Source organism: Mustela nigripes, chromosome 6 (assembly GCF_022355385.1).
Source record: "Mustela nigripes isolate SB6536 chromosome 6, MUSNIG.SB6536, whole genome shotgun sequence".
In the NCBI taxonomy this organism is placed as follows: Eukaryota; Metazoa; Chordata; class Mammalia; order Carnivora; family Mustelidae; genus Mustela; species Mustela nigripes.
In genome coordinates, this window is record NC_081562.1 from 87,148,262 (window position 1) to 87,170,672 (window position 22,411).

The window sequence follows — 22,411 nt, forward strand, 5'->3', positions numbered from 1 at the left end:
ATAAGCATCGTGAGACAGGTGGGTTGCCAACCTGGCATTGAGATGGCCTGGGAAACACCCACTCCTCTTTGCGTCTGGAAGGTGGGGAGGAAGGAGGAGGAGTTGAAGGTGGGTGGTCTCCGCAAGATAGGCCAAATGTAAATATTGAGAGAGGGAGGGCATTGGCACAGAGCGGGTGGGGGTGGGGACACTCTGGGGACTGTCAGGAGGGCAGAGGCTAGCTTAAGCTGGGGAATGGGGTTTAGCCAGGACGCCAGGCTTGCTTCCTGGCAGCGCAGGTGGGCCAGGGGTGAAGAAGAAGGACCCAGGTATCGTGTCTGTGAGTATAGACAGGCCAGGTCAGCAAGCGAGCAGGCTTTAGGCCAGGGGTAGGGGAGTGGGGTGGCTGCATTTAATGCTTGTAGCTCTTCCGGCTGGAGGATGTGGTAGAGACAAACTTGACACTGGAGCCACTGCTCCCGAGGCCCCGGCTGCTACTGGCGCTGAAGCTGGAGCCGCCCAGGCCCGAGCCCAGGTTGTGCCCAGCGCTGGTGGTGAAGGAGTAGCCGCTGCCCCCACTGAGACCCAGACTTCCGCCTCCAAGGCTGCTGCCGCCGCCGTAACCGCTGGAAACAGTGGAGGTGACCACAGCTACCAGAAGAGAGGAGAGAGAGTCAAGACCCAGAGCAGGAGAGAAGAGAACTGGAGTGTCAGGGCCTGTGCCCCTGTGTCTGTGGGGTGAGGATGTGGTTGTCTGGTCAGGCAGACTTTTGCCTCCTCCAGGCTCCCCGCCCACTTAGTGGGAGCTCTTGTCTGTGCTCAGCCTGGTTTTCCCTGGGCCACTCTTCCTGTCTGGAATGGCTTCCTGCTTCCTCTCTGCTACTTGGCGCCTAGCTGTTCCTTTCAGAACTTAATGGAGACTTCTTACATTCAGGAAGCGATTCTAGTCCACATGCCTTTCTCTTTGATCCCTTCACAGTCCCCTACCACTCTGTCCCCTTCTCCCTCTGTGGGCCTGGCTCTGGCGTCTCTCTTCTTTCTCGGGGGCACATACATATTTCCCTCGATGTCCCCAGTCTCTGCACCCTGAATCCCAGAATGGAGCTGGAGTAATCTTGCTAGACCAAGTGACAGATGACCCACTGGCCAGCCAACTCTGCTCCCATTCTGCCCCGCTCCCCAACCTGCTCTTTTTTGAGCTCTTATAACCATGCATCACCTTCAACATGCAATCACTACACTGGGCTCTTCGGAAGGGAAACTGAAATAAAAATGGATGGATACAGAATGAACTGTGTTCTCCAAAAAAAAAAAAAAAAAAAAAAAAATAGGTTGAATTCCTCACTTCCAGTACCTGCAAATGCAACCGTATTTGGCAATGGGATCTTGCAGATGGAATCCAGTTAAGATACAATCATTAGGGAGGGCCCTACCCAATAGAGCTCGTGTCCTTATAAGAAGAGGAAGGGCGTCCACGTGAAGACAAACACATAGGGAAAGGGCCATGTGATCACAGAGCCAGAGATCAGCGTGATGCAGGGCAGGGAACACCGAGAACTCTCCAGAAGCATGACACAGTACATTTCTCTTATCTGAAGCCCCCCAGTTTGTGGTACTGCAATGCCGCAGCCCTGGATAACAAACACGGACTTTTATGTGCTTTCAAGGGAAAAGGAACTTTAGAAGTTACAGCAGCCATCCCCAAAACTAGCTCTGAGGGTCTCGGGAGCCACTAGACAAGGATATCAGGGAAGGAGGACAGCTGGGTAGTTCAGAGGGCTCTGCCTTCTAGAGTCATCAATTAACATAATCGTTGGTTTTGTGAATCCTGTATCAGGAATACCAAACTCATTTGTAGGATGCAAGCTGGAAAAAGTCATCCCAGTCAGCCTCATGGTGCCAGCAGTGAGCTCTGTGAGTGACCTCCACCCTTAGTGGCATGGGGTTTCACCAGCTTACTACCCCTCTCCCTTCCTGAGCAGCTGTACCCACCTGCCCTGTCCTATATGCTTTTGCTGCCTGGAAAAACCTGGGTGACCTTCTGCTGTTATACTCTGTAAACTGGAGCGGCAGGGCTTCTCCCCACACCATTCCCAGAAGGTGTGGCCTTCCTGGCCATGCCCTTCAGCCCAGCGTGGAGGCTCCCTCCACAGGCTGAGGGCATAGCAGGCTTTCCTAAATCCTGTCTGTAGTGAATGCTCTTGTCTGATCTAGACTTCCACCTCCAGTGAGAAAGGGGTGGGGTCCAGGGACATGGGGGGAAGAACCTATAGGTCTAAACCCATGCAGAAGGGTCAGAGAAAACCTCCGCTCACCCTTCCTTTGGTGCTCTGTCCCTTGCAAAGGGGTAAGAAGTGGGACCTTAAAGACTCTCTCCTAAAAAACAATTAAAAAGAAAGAAAGAAAAAGACTCCTAATATGGCTCTCCTTATAAAGAAGTCAAGACCTCAAACCTCAAAATGAACCCTGTCTGAGGGGGGTCCCGTCCGATGTCTTGTGCATGCCCTCTCCCCTCCCCCGTGATGCCACCTCCCTGCCCCAACCACATGCACGTGAACTGACACAGAGGATGTCATACTCACAGATGTTAACAGGAGAAACGCCCTCTCCGCTCAGCCTGATCAGGGGGAAGAGGGAGAAGGAACGTTACTATTACATCCAGCAGCTCGTGGGCATTTAAATCAAATTTTTGTAATGATGAACATTGAAAAACCCTCTATTATTTTTATTGCAGCTGTGAGTGGAGGTTGAAATAATTTAAATAGTAGTAGTATTAAAAATAACAATCTGGAGGAAAACCTGTAATCTCAGAAACATTTTTTTTGGGGGGGGGGTTCAAACTAGGTAGACACCTGGAGGAAATGAAAGGGAATCATACACTAGAGTGGGCTGGAAAGGCAGGGCTCCTTGAGGAATAAGATTTCCCTCTCAACAATGGACCGTTGTTAGGCATGGGGCAGTGCCTCGGGTGATTAGAGGTGTGGAGAGGAGACTGAGTCATAAACATAACAATAACAATAATCAGCCCATTATTGTAGCAACCAGAGTAATTTTGCTTTCGCATACTAAGGACAGAGCTGGCCTTCATTCATAAACACATACTTAGAACATTAAAAAGGACTACATACCTGATACCCACATTATGCCACTTAATTCTCTTCATGACCCCATTCAGTAGGTGTCGCTACCTCCATTTGATGGATGGGGAAACCGAAGCTCAGAGAGGTGAATTAATTGCCCGTGTTCACAAAGCTAGATTTGAAGCCAGACTCCCTTGGCTCCAAAGCCCATATCTTTGGCTACAAAACTGAATGATCACTAGCATTTTTTGACACTTGTTATGGATCGTGAAATGTTCTAAGGACTTCATGTGTATTCCCTTATTTTAACACTCTTTTTTTTTTTTTAAGATTTTATCCATTTATTTGACAGAGAGAGATCACAAGTAGGCAGAGAGACAGACAGAGAGAGAGGAGGAAGCAGGCTCCCCGCTGAGCAGAGAGCCCCATGCGGGGCTCCATCCCAGGACCCTGGGATCATGACCTGAGCCGAAGGCAGAGGCTTAACCCACTGAGCCACCTAGGCGCCCCTTATTTTAACACTCTTAATAACATATAGGATGGAAACCACGGTTAGCCTCATTTCATAGGTGAGAAACAGAAAAGTAAAGTAATTTGCCCTTGGTCACACAGCTAGTAATCGGCAGAACACTGAACTTTGGGGATCAGATGATTTGCCTCTTTATTCCATCATAAAGAAACTGAGGACCAGAGAAAGGACACTGGCTTTCCTGAGGTTATGTACCTACTTGGTTGTAGGCCTGTCTGCCCAAATCATGGGACAGTTTATTCTCATACCAGACCTGCTGCATAACACAATTTCTCCTTTGATAGAATTTTATTACTTAGGACCTGGTCAGATGCTAGATTTTTATGGGGTATGAAAAGCAGTTGTGCTTCAAATAATGGCATTTGATAATGAGTTACTAACCTGGAAAGAAATTGCACCTGCTTGTTTTTTGTTTTGTTTAGTTTGTTTGTTTTTTGTTTTTTTCTTTCTCACAGCCCAGCTCTGTCTGCATTTTAGGAGAAGAGGAGGCCACAGCAACCTGAGCCCTTAGGAATGCTCGCGCAGCTGGAACAGAGGTGGTGCATCTGTCCTCACCTGCACTCCTCGCCCTCCAGCAGCTTGCGGTAGGTGGCGATCTCCACGTCCAGGGCCAACTTGACGTTCATGAGCTCCTGATACTCGCGCAGCAGCCGGGCCATGTCCTGCTTGGCCTTCTGCAGGGCCTCCTCTAGGTCCACTAGCTTGGCCCGGGCATCCTTGAGGGCCAACTCTCCACGCTGTTCTGCGTCAGCGATGGCCGTTTGCAGGCTGGAACACTATAAGAAAAGGAGGAAGCCACAAACCTAACTGACAACCCCTGGAGGTGCGGTGCTTCTTGGGTAGGAGTCCTAGAAGCATGGCAGGATGACCCGGGAGAAATGAATGTGCAAGGAGCTCTTGGCCCTGCCAAAACTCTACCTGTTTCTTGACGCTGTCGATCTCGGCTCTCAGCCTCTGGATCACCCGGTTCATCTCGGAGATTTCTTGCTTGGTGTTGCGGAGATCATCGCCATGCCGGCCGGCTGTGACCTGCAGCTCCTCATACTGATAGAATCAGAGCAGAGTGAGTCCCCTTGTCAAACACCTGGGCTGGGTACTCTCCATGTGCACAGCGTGGCCCTCAAGGCCACCCGCAGACCCAACCATTCGCTGATCATTCACGGACTCCCTTGCTCAGTCATTTTGGTGGTATTTCTTAGGCACACCTACCTGCCAGGCACAGGCCAGGCTTTGGGAGTATCACGGACAGCATCATCAGACTCATGCTTACAGATTATTGGGGAAATAGATGTTAATGAAGTATTATTGAATTTACAGTTCCAAACTGGGATGAATGTCCCTTAGGAAATGAATGGGTAGTGTAAGAAAGGAATCTGACCCAGATATGGAGTTGTGGGAAGGAGCTCAGGGAAGTCCTTCCAGAGATAGAGGTGTTTGAGCTTTGTGCTGAAGGGTGGGAAGGAGTGATCTAAGTGATAGGCTGGGGAGAAAACATTCCAGATAGGGGAGATAGTCTGTGTGAAGACCCTGGGGCAGGAAGAAGCATGGTGAGCTTTGGGCAGGTGGGAGTGGGGGAGAAAAGGTGACTTGGTCAGTGTCCTTTAGGGATCCCGGTCATGGGACATACATCCAGACCCATGTGACCATGAATTTTGGTAGCTCTCCAGACATCAGTGGTGGGGGTGTTGGATGGAGCCAGGCTGAAGGGGGCACAGTTCTGAAGACTTTGTAACAGGACCCCCCATCTGAGGGAGCTCTATGCCTAGTGGGGCATATCCAGGATGCACTCATTTAGGAGAAATAACACACCCTGTCTCCAGCCCACACATTTCCCAGGGAAGAAGAGCCCCTGCCCAAGTGAAGATCTGTCTGGCTTTGAAAGTGCTGGGTGGCCCAGCTCCTCCATTTCTAGATACATATGGTTTAAGGGAACAACAGACCCTACCAACAAAAGAAAATGTTCACTGTAAATCTGAACCACTGTAAATTTCAACTTAGGCACACCTCGCCTCTATTCACCATCTGCCTCTGCCTCTAGGGGGGATGTCCCTCTGCATTGTGCACCTCAGGACCTGATACCCTCTTCCTTCCTACCATGTTGCAGTGGTAGGGACTAAGGTAGTGTGCACAGCAGGGTAAAAGATGGAAGCCACATGTAGGGGAGCAGCTGGCCCTGAGAGGGGTCTATACTGGGCAAAGAGGTGATCTCATGGATTGGACTATCCAGTCACTACAACCTCCAATGCCCAACCTTCTTCTGGCCATCTGTGACTTCGGACAGTAGCTCTCACTGGTCCTCCCAATGCCGCCTTTTTTGATAGAGTTTTTTGCTCAGCAAAGTCCTCATTTCTATCTTCCAGCCCCTGCAGGATTGCTTATTCTCCCTTAAATGCCTCCCCCGTCCTTGGCCATCTATGGTCCCTGGATGCTTCCAAATGCCAGGAAGACCCACCTCGTCTTGGAAGCTTTTTATTAATCAAAAATAAACTGCTTGCAGCTTATTTATTTACAACTCTTCAATGCTGCTTGACACAAGTGTATTGAATAAATAAGCCATTTAGAAATAGCTCTGTGACTCTTTCTTGGTTGTTTTGGAGTCTCACCCAGGTCCAACCACATCATAAGTGATATGGGGACAAGGGCTGACCTGAGCACCCAACATTGTCTGACCACATGGTAGGGGGTATGGTTAGGTTTCCACACCCATTTCAAGTTGACTTTTCATAGCACCGGACACTTCTGCCATGTCGAAAGAAACAGAAATGCTCCTGTATTCCTTGATGCTCATGGCTAATAGTTAAATGATTATTCGGGGCTTCAGATAACACTAGTCCTGGAACCTATCACAGAGGTGCCTACACTCACCTTGGTCTGGTACCAGGACTCAGCCTCGGCCCGGCTGCGGTTGGCGATATCCTCGTATTGGGCCTTGACCTCAGCGATGATGCTGTCCAGGTCCAGGCTGCGGTTGTTGTCCATGGACAGGACCACAGATGTGTCACTGACCTGGGTCTGCATCTGGGATAGCTCCTGTAGAGCCAGAAAATTCAGCATCACCAAGACATAAAAAGAAATGTTCTTGAAATCACATGACCGACTACCTGTCAAGGTCAGGAATCCCTTCTTGGCTTCCCTTGGAGGGATTCTTCCAGCCCTTCCCTGGGCACTTGAAGCCATTTCGGGACTCTGATGTCAATCCCAGAAAAGTTTCTGGGTCACAGATCAGTGCGATGAGGGTGTGTGCCCCGGCATAGCTTCTCAAGACACCCACCTGTGTGTTTTCCCTGAGTGTGAAGGGTGAGCCAGTGTTCTCTGGTTCAAATTATTCTGAGTTGAATATGACATATGTTGATTCATATGCCAGCACAAAACCTTCTTTAGGATACAGTGAGTTTTAGGACCCTGCTTCCCTCTGTACAGTGTGACTTCATTGTTCCCTACTTCTTTCTCCCCTTCAAAGACCCAGGTCTCTGCCTTCAGAGTGGCAGTGCCCAGAGGAGGCATCTTCAGAGGGCAAGAAGCACCCTGAACTGAGGGGTAACTTGCCTTTTCTGAACTTTTCTGGGATAGGAGAGGGAGAGGTGTGTCTTGATTCCTTGGAAATGCTACCCAGGGATCTGGGATTCAAGAATCAGCACTCTGTCTTTGCTGCCGTGGGGTAGGGGAAGCAGCCTCAGAGCTGAAGTAGGGTTTAGTGTGGGAAGATTGCAAGCAGTTCTCCCAGGTGCCCATGACCACCTAAGCCCCAGTTTGGACCATCTGGGGCAAGATGCTAGATGGAGGCCCCATATAGATGACATTCTCTGCAGCATCCTTTTCTTCCCAGGCTGCAGACCTAGGAGGGACAAAACCATCTGCAGGCTCTTACGGCCTCAAAGAGCATCCGGAAGAAGTTGATCTCATCAGTCAGAGAGTTGACCTTGGCCTCCAGTTCCACCTTGTTCATGTAGGCTGAGTCCACATCCTAGAACAACAGCACAAGACGCTCCTCTGAGACCCAGCCCCAAGCAGTGAGTCCTGAAGAAGTTGGGCAGACTCCTCCCTGGCCCCTCCAGGTTAGATTTTAGTAAACTCTGGATCTGGGGCTTGGGGTTGTGGTGGATGATTGTAGAGAACTGGGGGCTTGAGTCCCCTGAGCTAACAGAAACCCTAGCAGGGTCAGGGGGACATAAATACAGAGGGAGCATTTTGGCAGATTTGAGCTCTCCAGATACTCTGAAGGGTTCTGTGCCATTTCAAGGGTGAAGTCACTGCATACTCCAAGATTCAGTTTCGAATCCTCTCCTTTGAGAGACATTTCCACCCACCTTCTTCAGGGCCACAAACTCATTCTCGGCAGCGGTGCGCTTGTTAATTTCATCCTCGTACCTGTAAGCACAGAGGAGAGGGGGCGTGCTGTTGAGCAAGCGTTCAGTTGAACTCTTCCCCGACTGAGGACCATTTCTGGTGTAGCAAGAGTTAAGAGACCTCAAATCCTTTCCAGCTCTTCCACTGACCTGTGTGTGACTTGGGGTGATTCACTTAACCTCTATTTCTCCCTCTATAAAAAGGGAATCATTTCTTCTGCCAGCAGTTTTTTCTTCTTATTATTCCTTTTGTAAGAGTAGAAGGTGAGCATGGAACTAATGGGAGTAGAAATACGTACTTATGCAACTCCATCTTCTTAGAGATGCACAGTTGCAGTCTTTAAAAAATGTTCCTGCCTCTAGTGGCTGCTAGAACTGTGGGGTAAATTTTGCTTGTTCAGGAAGAAAACCATTCCTGGTAGATTGTGAGGTCTTTTCACTGAGCCTCAGAGCAGCTGTGTGACAGCATGCTTTCAGTAAATAAGAGTGGCTTTAATTCAGAAACCAAGGGTAAGCCAGCTAAGAAGTTAGGGGGGACATCCCTTTTGATTGGATACCTCACCTACTGCAGCGTGGATGATGGTTAGTCAAATTTTGCCTCCCCCAGGAGAATTGCCTCATTTACACTGGGAATGCACCAGCTCAATAATAGGGCCCTTGCCAGCAGAGTTAAAGAATATTCTGACTGTGAAATGGTATCATGCTTTCCAGAATAGCCATGTTATGTTAGATGATGCAGACATCCCTTTGTGGTCATGTGGACAGGTCAGAATAGGCTTCTTGTTAATAGCGATGGGTGAGATGCGAGTCTCTTTGTTACTCTATGCCATGCTATCTTCCAATCACGGGATAATGACTCCAAGTTCCAAACCTCCCTGTGGGCACTGGTATTTTGCTGCTTTGCACCTTGTTGGTCCTATTTAAAAGGAGTCCTGAGACGACTGTGTGTGGCCAGCAGCCCGTCTTCCCCTTACCTGACTTTGAAATCTTCCACAACGTCTTGCATGTTCCTCAGCTCAGCATCCAGCCTGCCCCTCTCTGTGGTGATGCTGTCCAGCTGCCGGCGGAGGTCATTGATGTAGGTGTCAAAGAAAGGCTCCAGGTTCTGCCTCACCGTCTTGGAGCCCTGCTCCTGAAGAAGCTCCCACTTGGTCTCCAAGACCTTGTTCTGCTGCTCCAGGAACCTTACCTGGAGGGAGGGAGAATGAAATATTTTTAAAGATTTTATTTATTTATTTGACAGACAGAGATCACAAGTAGGCAGAGAGGCAGGCAGAGAGAGAAGGAGGGGAAGCAGGCTCCCTGCTGAGCAGAGAGCCCAACTTGGGGCTCGATCCCAGGACCCTCGGATCATGACCTGAGCCGAAGGCAGAGGCTTTAACTGAGTCAAGCAGGCACCCCGGGAGAATGAAATCTTGAGAAACTGGGGAGGCAGTGCCAGACACTCCAACTGATAAGGGAGAGAAGAAAAGTCCGCCTTTCACCTGATACCCATCTGTCAACTATATAACTGACCACTCCAAATCAGAATGGGAAAGCCCTTGATGCTGCCCCACTGTTCTCCGGGGCTACCATAGAACTGGTGTAGTGGGCGTAGAGGTCTCTTGGGGCAGACTATTCTTGGGTTGAGTGTCTTGACAACACCTGCTCTGAGTGAGGCTAGTTGGCTCAGTGGAAACTCCTCCTTGGAGAACAATGTAGCTCTTCCCTCGGTGTTGGCTGAACCAACTGCGTGGCTCCCAGGGAGGATGAAGGAACTTTCCACAAGGTCCCGTGGGGCCATCTGGCCCCACTTGCAAGGTACTTGTTGAGTGGATGTGTTTTTCCACAGGGAGGCCATTGCATAACTGCTCCCTGTCCGTGCAGAGGGCCTCTCCAAGCGTTCCTGCCACCCGACTCCAATGGCACACATGCATCCCCCCAGCTCACCTTGTCGATGAATGAGGCAAACTTGTTGTTGAGCGTCTTGATCTGCTCCCGCTCCTCTTTCCGCACCCGCTGGATGGCGGGGTCGATTTGCAGGTTGAGGGGAGTCAAGAGGCTCTGGTTGATGGTGACCTCTTGGATGCCTCCAGGCGGGCACACAGGGAAGCCAGAGGACCCATAGCCTCCTCCGGCTGTGCCCCCATAGCCAAATCCACTACTGACCCCAAACCCACTGCTGGCCCTGCCACCAAAGCCACCTCGAAAGCTGCTGCCGCACCCCCCAATGGAGACTCGCCTGGTGCCCCCCAGGTTGTAGAGGCTGCGGCTCCCGAAGCCGGCCCCAGCGCTGCTCATCCTGCCCAGCCCTGCACCGCCACCTGCAGAGCGGACCACGGAGACGGAGCTGAAACGGGAGCGGCCGGTGGCTGGGGTGGTGGCTGAGGCCGCACTGAAGCTCCTGCGGCTGCCGGTCTGGAAAGTGATGCTGGACTGCCTGGACATGGTGGCTGAGCAAGGCTGGCGAGGAGAGCTCCTGACACGGGCGCGTGTGACGGGGGGATGGAGAAGATGGGGCACCTGGGGAGCTCTGGACCGCCTTGACTTTTATGGACCTGCGGGAGGGGTGGGGCGCTGCCTAGGGAGGCCTCTGATGGCATCCCCCAGGCATTCACCAGCCCTGAGCTCACACTCAGCACCCCTCCGGGACGGTGTCAAGGCCACTGGTTGGTTCCCTGGCATCCCTCCCCCACGTGGAAACTCCTTTCCAGTCGCAACTTGATCAGCAGACGAATGAGAAGCATGCTAATTGCTTTCAGTCATGTCCTAATCATGCATCTCTTAATGGGCTCTAAAAACACCGCCTCATTTCTAAACCGCTTCCTTAGGCCTGGGACCCACCCCCTCCTGGGCAAACATCGTGTGTCAAAACAAGTGCCTCGATTCCCTGTTTCCCAGGCCTTCCTCTTCCCACCTGTTCTTCCTGCCCCTGAGCCTTTTCTCACCAAGTGCCCGCTGTGTCCCCTGCCCCACACTGTCCTTCCAGGTCCTAAAAATCCTGCTTCACACTCACCTTTCTTAAGAAACCATCCAGTTTTGATTGCTCCTTTGTTTTCCTCATAAGCTTCCTTCTCTACAGTGTAGGTCACACTTGATGTCCTGGAGCGGGCAGCCATGCACACATATATGCCCTGTCTGCTCCACAACAGGACTCTCGGGACCAGCCCCTCTGTCTGTCTGCTGCGGAGAGAAGCTGTGAGTGTGGGGTGATGGGTTTGAGTCCCAGCCCCACTTACTAGTTATGAGGCCCTGCGCCGTGCACGAGCCTTCCCTGAGCCTCAGTTCAGGTGTCTGTAAAGTGGGGTTTGTGACGAGGATTTGTGTGGGAAAACAACTGTTGCAAGGCCTAGGACGTGCGAATGCCAAGAAAGCATTTGTGGAGACTTCTCTCCTGGTGCATCAAGCACGTATGAATGAAGAGCCAGCTGGATGTCCCTCCCTGTGGCAAGTCTGGTGGGGATTTGAAACGAACACCATACACGTTCTTTTTCTTTAGTAACAGGCTTGTGGTATGAATGGTTAGAAAGAACTGAAGTTCATTAATTTATACAAAAGTGATGTACCATAAACTGCCTCACAGCTCTATCTGAGGCTGCCTTATTCCAGAAACTTCCCAGACTGGTCACTCCGGCTGAAGGCCGGGGGTCCCTGGCTTTCAGTCTTGATCGTAAGAGCTCTGGGGGTTGCACTGAGTGGAGGGTGCCCAAGAAATTTGTCTTGTTTTTCCCTGTTCGTCTTGTGGACTGAGCCCACATCCCTGTCAGTGGAAACCAATAGGAAACCTGCAAACTTCTGGTCTTCCCTTTCTTTTCCTCTCACCCCACTGCTTCTACCCTGGGGTGGGGGAGCCAAACAGAGAAATTGTTAGGTTTTCTTTTATCTTGCTGACTGCTTGCTCCTTGCACTGGTTTCAAAAGCTAGCAAAATGAGAGAGGAATGGCAGTATATTCAGGTGCCGGAAACTGCGTCCCTGAATGGTAACTTCAACAGACCAGTGGTACCCAGCTATGGAGAAGTTGAGCCAGATTCCATGGTCTTCCCACACAGGTGTCCTTTCAGAGACACACGTGGAACGATGGGCTAGCTGACGCTCACCGGCCTGGAATGACAGCTTGGCCCTGGTTCACGGAGCTCTTTCCTCCTTGTGGCTGAGGCGAGCAGGGGTGGGGGGAGCTCTCCTCCGTGGATAGATTGTTTGAGAGTCTCAGTTTCCATAGGGAACCTATGAATCATAGCATTTGTTGATACAGGGCGAGAGGAGCATGGGAGTTCTCTCACCAGGTTGTCGGGGTGCCCAGGTCTGAGCCGGGTGGTTCATGCGTCTGGGGCGGAAAGAATAATTGTCTTTGTTTTCCGTATTCACCTCATGATAATCTTTCTCCCAGAGAAGAGACACTCATTTCCTGACCTGTGCTGAGGAAACCCTTCAGAGCTTTCCACCAACAGAGGCCGGTGGAGAGGTTTAGGGAGCGCTGTAGCCTGTGGCAATGGGGGCCACCTGCACTTTCTCCCCTCACACTTCCCGTGTGGGAGCTGACTCCAGTCCGCCTTCCTGCCTGGGTCCTTCCTTTCTTCCCTATGCCCTCTTGGGGAGCCCTATTCCCAGGCATTACCTCTCATCCTGTTTCCATTTATCGTGTGTCTGGGACGGCCCCCTTCTTCCCCTCCCTCCTCTCTCTAATTTTTCCACCCGGACTGTTTCCAGAGCTGGACTGTCTCCCTCACGGACTTTGGTGACATAGATGGAAATGGATAACCCTCTGGCTTTTGTTCTTCTTTTACTGGCTCTTCTGTGGCCTTTGGCCTTCATGGTGGCTTTCTCTCCAGTGAACGATGTCTACATGAATGCCGAGGACACCCCAGCCTCCCTGACAGCCTGTGTCACTGTCCCCTTCAAAACCTCAAAACTTGAGACTATTAATACCATCTTCTTTCCTTTCTGCCATGGAAGGTTGTCTGTTTTGATATTAACCTCCTTTATAATTCCGCCTAAAACTCACCCTCAAGAAGGCTTCTCAGATGAACCGCACTCAGGTATTGACCCCTTTCTGCATGTTTCCTGAGACTACCTGTTCAGGCTTGCCTGCCACTGTGTATTTCCACCGCTTTGGTTTTCTGGTGGTCCAGGAGCTAGCGTACCCCTGAGGGTTAAGGGTGTTTTTCTTCCACCACCACCCCTCCCCCCGGACTTGCCTCCTACCACTCCATATGGAAGGTGCAGTTCACTCAAGTTAGGTTGACTAGTTCAGAAAAGAACTACATACTCTTCTCTGTTCTCCACGTCTGCTGAGTTCCTACAACACGGTGTTCCTGGGTCTGTCCGGAAGAATTTTTTGGAGGTTTTGGGGAGTGGTGGGTCAAGGGCTATGGTGTGTGCTCTGCTGCCCCAGGCTGTTCCCCATCCATCCAGCTCAGGGTGGGCTCTCCCATCCCCAGAGGGACACTGAGGTCCTTGGTGGTGGTAGATTTCAAGGAGACCAGGCTAGAGAGGCAGTCAGGGCTGTGGAAGTCGGTGGAGGAGGCAATGAAGGCACAGAGGCATGCCTCCCGAGGCCAAAGGAGTTGGGGGGCGGGGCACACCAAGGAGCTTTGGCTTCCAACCAGCCAAGGCCAGAGAAGGTAAGGCAGGCTTGGTGGGGACAGAAGAGATTAGGTAATTCCTTAGAGCAGACAGTTTTGAGGCACAGAGCCAAGTCTCTGTGTACAATCTCAGAGGACCCAAGCCCCAAACCACCCATTCCCCCAATCCTTCCATACACAGGGATGGACCGCTCCTCTAGTTAATAACTATTTCTCAACATCTACAGTGTGACAGACATTCACTGTTCCAGGCACTGGGAGATACAGTGGTGAATTAAGTGTGCACAGCACCTTCCTCCTGGATTATGTGCTGAAAGAGAAAGGGGAGCTGAGGTTGTCGGGGCAGGTCGGGGGGCACCCCATGTGGCTCTGCCAGTTTACAACTCCCAGTGACTGAATGGAGAGAAGAGAGTTCTGTTGTGGTGCTGCCGGAGACGTCGCAACCAGAAATCCTTTCCCACCTGGGTTGTTGGTGCATGCCAGGGCAGCTGACTCCCTTCATGTCTGGGACATCTGAGAGGCACCACCGGCCTGCCCCTGAGGGGGTCAGACTCTCCATCCCACGGTCCCCTTCCCACTGCCTTAAGAGGCAATCACTGCTGTCCAAAGGGCACTAGATGTGCCTGTCGCTCTCAAGAAGCCACCAAGATTCACCACTTGGGATTTCTCCTTGCTCATGGCCAGACCTCGCTTGATCCGCTCCTTTCTACTGTCCATATAAGCAGGCCTTTCCCCGGGGCCCAGATTTGATGGGCAGACGCGTGCCTTGGCAAGTGGGAGGGCAGCCCTCAAGTCCCCTTCAGCCAACTTTAGTGGCAAAATGGGATGTTATTTTCATTCAAGTTTGTGTTTAAGTGGTGGTGGAACAGCCCCTTCCCTCCAAAATCAAGTTCTCCAGACACCCAACAGACGTGCACGTGCGAAGCATGAACACACGGACACGCATGTCTTAAGAACATTCACGGAACAACAGTCTTGATGCAATGTGGTAGCAACTGGGTGTATCTAGAGACTGGGTATGTCTAGGAAGAGAAGTGACATGAAGGAGTAGGGCCAGGTCTTTGAGCCCTAAGGAGCCTCAGCGATGAGGGCACCCAGGACAAGAGCCATCTGAAGGCGCTGCAGCTGTCTGGTAGCCTAGAAGGAATCCTGATTCCCTGGGCTGCCCACATTTGCCCGGAGCCTCCTTCACTTCACAGCCAGTGAGAAAAGCCCCCATTGCCCAGGAAGCACAGCTGGGTCCCCTCCTGGGGGGATGGGATGGTGCGGTGCCAGCATCTCCAGTCCCCCTGTGGGTCCCACAGAAAGCAGGCACAGGGATTCAGACAAGACAGGCTTCAGGTGTGTCTTGGCTGCCACCTCTGACCACTTTAATGGCTTCATTTGTTCCCTGGATCAGGGTGCTTCACCAGGTCCCTCCCGCTGGTGCCAAGGAGGAGCAGCCAAACAGGGACACTGCTGGCAGAGGAAAGTGGGGGCAACCAGAATGCCCCCTATGGCTCTTCCTGGACCTCTGTGAATAGAGAGCACAATACCCAGAAGCCCTGGACAGGTGGAATGGCACGCTGCCACGGTCCATGGGAACAGGCTGGGTGGGCTGGGTGACACTGCTGCACCATGGGAGGTTGTTGACACCATCCATTGGCTCCTTCCAGGGCTTGGGGGTGCTGTCGAGGTCTGGGGTATTTGTCACCAGCTGGGAAGTAACAGCCAGAAGCCATTTAGGGCTTGGCACTACCTCAGGACTTGGATAACATGGAAGACCTTCCCTCCTTCTTGCCTTCCAGTGTCATCCCTCACTCCTGGTCACATCTGAGGGGCACTGCTGACTGGTGCCTTCAACCAAGGTGCATCTGTTCATTTGTTCATTTATTCTGTCAAAGAACAGTTGTTGGGACCTACAGTGTACTAGGTACGGGGCTACTCCCGCAGAGGAGATGCTGTTATCCCCACTGCCTCAAGTAAAGAAGCCACGACGATACGGAGTCACTGTGTGAACACAAGCAGGCACGGCCCGTGCATGGGGAGCTCTGGGATGCCGGGAAGTGACCCCTCCTCCTTGGAGATCAGGCCATGATCTGGGGTCTAGACCCCCTGGCCCTTGCTGTTCACTTCAGCTCTAGAAAAGTTCATGACATACGCCTTCAAGAGGTTCCCCATTTCTGGATGAGGAGAGCGAGGTCCTGGAGTCCCACATGAAGTGGAGAGTAAGGCTGGAACCAGGACTGTCGTCTTCTCTTCCCTTGCCCAGGGTCTGGACCCATGCCACAGCACTCCTCAGTGTGCTAGACATACAGCCATTGTCCCATGTGACTCTTCCCGTCACAGGCCTGCTGGGCTGTGAGGAAGAGAAAATGGACGCCTGTGGTGCAGTGAGAGTCGTGTAAGAGGCCCTAGAACAGAACCGAAGATCTGCAGTTCAAACCGTGCACATTGTGATCTGATCACAGGACAGACCTTGAGGGCTTCACATGAGCCTGACTCCCCCTGTGGGCTCCAGAGGCCACGCTTATGGCACACGTATGAGAACACAGCCCGAGTGTACAAGGAGAGACTGGGACACTGGCTTGGTCTAGCATTTCTCACGGATAAATCACAGAGTGAATCCATCTGTGGATACTCAAGATGGGATTGCATTTATCTGCTGAACGCACACCCACTTGTCTGTAAAGTTGTGTCTTACTATGTGAGACATCTCTGCTGCATCATTCACCAGGGAGTTTCTATGGGCAGTTGCTTCTGGATGTGGGGCTGTGTTTTCCACCATCCCCTGGAGGGCCTGAGAGTCCCTGCCTCATGAAGGCTGTCACACTGGGCCACCTGACTGCCAGCTGCCCTGTGGGCACCATGTGAGCACACACTGATGCTGAGGTCAGTGACAATGGATGATGATGTCAGGAAACTGAGAGCCATTGAGCTTGGAATGATTGAGTCAAGGTACACTGGAGAGCAGGTAGCTCTTTGTGCTCTGCTTTAAGAGGGATAAACACTCGAAAGCCCAGAGACAGAGGGTAAAAAATGAAAAAAAAAAAAAAAGAATGGCTCATGATTACAAAATTAAAAAAAAAAAAAACCACAAACCATTTCTTAGAGGAAGCCACGCAGCAGAGGACACTTCAAATTAGCTGGCTTTCTTTGTGTGCACTCAAAGGGCAATGGATGGATACGCAGCTTTGCGGGGGGGCTTCAAGGGTGCAAAACCAAGCATGTTTCTGGAATCAGTTGGGATGAAGCAATTCTGAAAGGCCCAGGACCACGTATTTGATGCAGGTTTCATCTGAGCAGCCCAGACGCTGCTGTGACCTGCCTTCCCGGAAAAGGGGTGAAAGGGGGCGTGACCCCACAGGCAGGTGTCTCAGCAGCCTCTGTGTGATTTCCTGTGGTGGGTATACTGGGTATGCTCCCATTGGGCCAATGAGAGACACTAACTCCTTTTAAAGGAATGCATCAAAATGCTTTTCCTTCCCCCCTCCCCCTGAGGGCTGGTTTATTAAGCAAGAGTTGGCCAACTTGGAGTGAGCCCAGAGACTAATGAATATGATGAGGGAATTGGGAAATAGGAGGTATGGGGAGCGGGGAAGAGCACTACAGTAGACCAGTTTCTTGGTTGTTGTTGGAGTCGCCAGCTGATACCCTTAAACCTCAGCTAGAAGAGTTAACTCAGAATCCGAGGGTCTCTGGAATTTAATGGTCAACAGGGAAATCTTCTCTCCAGAGAAATGGTGAGACTTCTGTAGTTTCTTCCTGGAATGATATAGAAGATATGATTCTGCAATAAATGGAGTTCTTTCTTGTTTGTTTTGGTTTGGTTTTTCTCTGGAGCATTTAATGTCTCTTGAGATAAGCACCTATGTTCTGCATCCCGATAAAGTTGTTTAGGCATTGTGGTATTTAAGGATTTGGTTTTAAACTATGATTTTCCTACATCTTAAAAAAATTTCCTCTTAATCAGGAGGGAGACAAACCATAAGAGACTCTTAATCTCACAAAACAAACTGAGGGTTGCCGGCGGGGAGGGGGATAGGAAGAGGGTGGGGTTATGGACATTGGGGAAGGTATATGCTATGGTGAGTGCTGTGAAGTGTAAACCTGGTGACTCACAGACCTGTACCCCTGGGGCTAATAATACCTTATACTTTAATAAAAAAAATTTTTTTTTTAATTTCCCCTCGAAGGAACCAATATCCACCTAGCCTCTCCAAAGTGGATCTGACATGGCTCACATAACTTCATAATTTTGCACACACTGTCCTTGTCTTCCGGTGTGTGTGTGTGTGTGTGCGCACGCACGTGCACGCTTGCACATGTGTATGTGTGTTCTGGTTCTGCCAGGTAAAAGGAATTTTTTTTTCAAGGGTAGGCACAGGATTCAGTTGAATCCAAGATGAACTTAATAGTGTTTCCTCCTTTCTTTAAATTATTTGCAGTGTCTATGATCTGGCTATGCCACCGACCATCTGAAACTGTATTGCTGGGTAGCTTTGTTGGGTTGCTGAGCCACACAGGGCATATATTTGGGAGATATTTTGTGAAGGAAGGCTAACCTAGGCTAAAGACAATCACATTCCACTCATCACTCCCTCATCACTGAAGAATGAATGAGAAGTCAGAGTAGGGAACATAAGGTTTCATAGACAAGCAAGCGCTCTCAGGGAAAGGCAAGACAAAATAAAGCTTGGACAGAGTCCAGAGCTGGGGGAGGAGAGAGCCGTAAGCTCGCCAGCTTTGTAAAAGCAGTCATTCCTCTTCCTTCCAGTGTGGGCTGGGGTTCTCAAGCTGAAGGGCAGCGCAGCTTGGTGTTTGCCCTCAGTGTGTGAGTATGTCACCAGCTGAGGTCATCATCTGGCAGATGCGGGCAGATGCCCCAGCTAGGTGAGGGGCCCACTCCGGTGTCTGCTGGCAGCACCCCATGGTATAACACTTCCACCAGAGGGCAGGCAAAGCAAGGAAGGGCTGGAGTGGTAGGGGAAGGCAAGCTCAGTCCCTCCTCTCCTGTGCCTCTCCCTGTGATGGAGCCAGAGTCCTGGGCAAGACCACACATACCTCTCTAATCCTGGGGGAGAGAGAGATTCTGAAAGGAGGGAGATCAGTCCTTGGATATTAGTTCTGCCTCTTACTCATTTAACCTCATCGTTGTAACTGGGATAAAGTATAATGATGTGAGTGGGTCCAGAAATCTGTAATTCTCAGGCACTGCCTTCCAGTGATAAGAAAATACAATGGAAGAGAAAGGGTTCTCATTCATCACAAAAACTCTTTGAGGTGCCTAGGGACCCAACATCAACAGTACCAATGAAACCAAATGCACAAGAATGACTAGAGAAGACTGAAAACAAACAGTAGGAATTGCTGTACCAGAAACCAACATGGAATAGGAAGCATTAGTAATTACAATGGTGTGATCACGTAATGAGATCAATGGAGCAGAAGAGAAAATGTATGAATTCAGCACGTAATGAAAGTGGTATTTTTTAGTTTTAAATAAAGTATAACTTAATTTTTTCTTTATTTAAAATGTCTGTGTGTGTTTGGGGGGGATAGAAATGAGGATGTTTACCTTTATGTAGCAGAAATGTACAAAAAGGAAAAGAGCCATTATCCAAGCCTGTAGGGTAACCAGCTATATCTTTAGTATCAATTGCTATGATTATTTTAACTTATTTACTTTCATCCTTCTTTCCAAGCTAATGTCTTTTAATAAGTCACATATAGAATAAATAAGCACAATGTCCTTTAAATACAATCCATGGCTCAAAGTCCTGCTAAGATGGGTAACCAGCTGGACCTGGTTTGTCTCCCTCCCTCAGGATCAATCCTGAGAAATTTTAGAAACACATGGAAGGCCTGGGAACTAAAAACTACCAGTTACAACCACAAAAACTCTGATGAAGCCCAGGGGGCTCTGAGGCTGTTTGAGCTGATTATAGGGGCAGGTAGTAGCAGCAGCAGCCTGGGACTGAAGCTTGAGGTAGCCGGGGGAGGGGGCTGTTTGGAGGGAAGGGTCTGAAGTTTGGTCCTTGCCTACTGTCTGCCTCTTTACAATAGAAATCCAGAGCAGCAGCCCAACCACCAATGCCCTTGTCTGCAGGTCAATATGAGGACAGATTTACCTACTTCGTAGGTCGAGTTGCCAGATTCAGCAAACAAAAATACAAGATATACAGTTCAATTTGAATTTCAGATAAATGATACATAATTTTTTGGTGTAAATCTGTTCTGTGCAATATTTGCGACATACTGAATTTCTTATGTTGTTTACATGAAATTGAAATTTAACTGTATGGCCTCTGTTTTGGCTGGGTAGTCCAATTCATAGGTAACTGGGATAGTAATGCCTGCCCTGAGTATCAAACCTCTGGTAAGCAGTTGGCCTCTGCAGAACTTGGGACTCATTTGGGCTTTACTCGAGGATATGAGGGAAGCCTGTAGGGTAACCAGCTGTTATGGAGCTTCTCAAACGGGGAAGGAGAACCGGAGTCTGAGCCTGGCATATTGGGAAGTTTCCTTGTCAGCTTTTGGGATTTTGTTCAGCATGGCAGTTCCTATGCTCCTCTACCACCAAACCCTTGGCCTCAAACTCTAGAGCTGCACAATAGAAGGGTAGGGAGGTCACTAATATTCCAAAGTCTCCCTCAGCTCCAAACTTCTGCCTAGCAACCTAACCTGTTCAGTAGCAAGACCATTTCCTACCTGTAGACAACCATGGAATAAGGCTAGACTGCAGCTTGCTTCATGGCCAGGGGGTGGTGGGGGAGAAGGTCTTTTCTATGGCTTCAAATTAGCAAAATATTATAACAGAATCAGTTGTTATTTTTCTTGTGAAAGTTTCTCTTCCATTTTATTCCCTTGCATACAGATAACTCGGTATGGAAAGTCTGGTAGCCATATTCTAGAATAAACTTGTGCAAACATAGCCTAAAAGATAGGAAGCCCATTTCTGGGCAAAAGTCAAAATTATAACCCTGACACCAATATCTGGGAAGATTTGAATGAGCCTCCACTATCTGCTTTCACTTGCCAGAACTTGCATGAAGTTTACACTGAAAATGGCTTTTGGGTGTCCTATCACAAAAGCAGAGTGTTTCCCAGCCAGAACCGCCCCCGTGCTAATCTGAGAGCCATCTGTCAACATGGACCATCTTTCAGTCTCATCTTTTGCCAACAGCACTTCAAAACAAAGTCTCCAACCAACACTGCTTGGAGGTTTTATTAGCTCATTCTATTAATTTCTTGACAGCTTCACTTTGTTTCAAGGAAATCATGACCTAATTTAAAAAGAGTCAGATTCCCTGTGTTTAGGTATACAGTTCTATGGATTGTAACCAGCATGTGTCAAGTTTTTCAGTGTGACCCTAATGCCTTTGCGTGCAAAGGAGCCTATTTCAATTCATTTACTGCTCTGCTCCCAGGCTTTCAATGCTTCCACCCCACAGGGTTATTGGTTCAGCTGATGGATCCGAGAAGTTACTTAAAAAGCAACTTTGCAGCAAATCTTTTTTATCACAGAGCCAAACCAAGCATTTTACCTTCCTATCAATTGGCCTCTGTCCTGCTGGATCAGTGCAGTGTTTTCTTGCCGGTGGCTGGGGCTTGGGTGGAGGAGACGAGGCTGAGGACCAAGCTACCGAGTGACCCAGTTGGAAAAACAAAACCCCTCAGTTATCAGATTATGCTAATCTACTTTCCAGGATCCCGACTTCCCTTTCTCTCCTAAAGCTTTTTAGAAGATTCCATTTTGAGAAAGAGCCCTGAGTGGCAGAGGGCTGAATAGTTGCTGGGAGTCATACCGCCCACAGGATAACTAGTATCACATAATGTTGACTGACAGAGTTCAGTATGAAGCAGGATAAGTTGTCAGTGGAGCTGAGAGAAGGTTCCGCAAAGACAAGGATCAGGTGGGGATGGGGCAGTTTCAGAACCAATACATAATCAGCTGCAAAATCTGATAGAATTGTTATTTGATGCTTTATTTAACACAATGAAAGAAAGCAGAAAGCAGAAAGCAAGCATTGCAGGTCTATGCAGGACTGTAAATGTGTGCCTGAGAGGGTTGTGTCAATACTATTGAGGGACAGTTCAAGGGGGGATAACAGCTTGTCATATGGGGAACTCCTGAGTGTAGCTCCAATGGGCAGGACAGTTAGAAATCAAAGGGAAGAATCCTTATTCTGTAGCACGATCCACACTGAGTTTCGGTTTTCAAGAGGGGCATAGGTCATTTTCATCCCAGAATCGTGGAAGACAGAGACAGCAGATCATAAGATGGGCACATCAAATGGACATGTGCTTGTCTGAGTGTCAGTGATTTTTAACCTTCTGATGGTGAATGATGGGAGCTCAGATACAGCTGGTGTAGACAGTGAAAATGAGAAGGAGGACACATCAGCTGTAACTCAGGCACCAAGGGAAGTTGGAGGGAAGAGAGGAGACGTGGCCTGAGAGAGGGCAATGCAGCTGTAGACGGGGACAACGTGGGACCAAGAGCCGATGGCAGGACTTAGTACTTGTAGCTCTTCCTGCTGGAAGATGAGGTGGTGGTGTACTTGATGGTGGAACTGCTACCTCCAGAGGAGCTGAAGCCACCCCCCATGCCTCTGCCACTGCTGGAACTGAAGCCAGCTCCAAGGCTGTGGCCGCTGCCATAGGAGTAGCTGCTGCCTCTGCCCAGGCCTGATTGGACCCATTTGTCCTGAGAGACCCAGTGGCACCGCCCATACCGCTGGCATTGCCATAGCCACCAGCGCTGCCATAGCGTGTCTGCCAGACACTGTGGACTGCACCACAGCTGTGAAGGAGAGAGGGATAAAGACACACAGGACACAGTGAGCTCATTCTGCCAGCTTCAGTCCAGTCAGAGGAGCACAAGGAAAGGGAAGGAGGTGAGCAAAGGTACTTACAGATGTTGACTTGTCCAA

At 49.9% G+C, this 22,411-nt stretch overlaps 1 protein-coding gene and 1 pseudogene across 1 annotated transcript; both read right to left on the reverse strand.

The window, feature by feature from the left end:
* Window positions 1-391: 391 nt before the first annotated feature.
* LOC132019710 (keratin, type II cytoskeletal 75) lies at window positions 392-10,376 on the reverse strand. The gene is made up of 9 exons (XM_059403187.1): window positions 9,864-10,376; window positions 8,909-9,123; window positions 7,896-7,956; window positions 7,457-7,552; window positions 6,454-6,618; window positions 4,507-4,632; window positions 4,144-4,364; window positions 2,562-2,596; window positions 392-630 (listed from the first exon to the last, which is right to left on the reverse strand). The coding sequence occupies exons 1-9, from the start codon at window positions 10,359-10,361 to the stop codon at window positions 392-394; spliced, it is 1,656 nt and encodes a 551-aa protein (XP_059259170.1). The 5' UTR covers window positions 10,362-10,376.
* Window positions 10,377-21,993: 11,617 nt separating this feature from the next.
* The window catches only part of LOC132020341 (keratin, type II cytoskeletal 6C-like), a 7,060-nt pseudogene continuing 6,642 nt past the window's right edge, over window positions 21,994-22,411 (reverse strand).

Bases quoted from the DNA above. Each gene is read 5' to 3' on its own strand.
- LOC132019710 (XM_059403187.1), bottom strand. From the start codon at position 10,361: ATGTCCAGGCAGTCCAGCATCACTTTCCAGACCGGCAGCCGCAGGAGC. The intron at 7,957-8,908 runs GTAAGGGGAAGA...CTGTGCTTACAG, and splicing joins GTGGAAGATTTCAAAGTCAG to GTACGAGGATGAAATTAACA. The intron at 7,553-7,895 runs GTGGGTGGAAAT...CTGTTGTTCTAG, and splicing joins AGTTTGTGGCCCTGAAGAAG to GATGTGGACTCAGCCTACAT.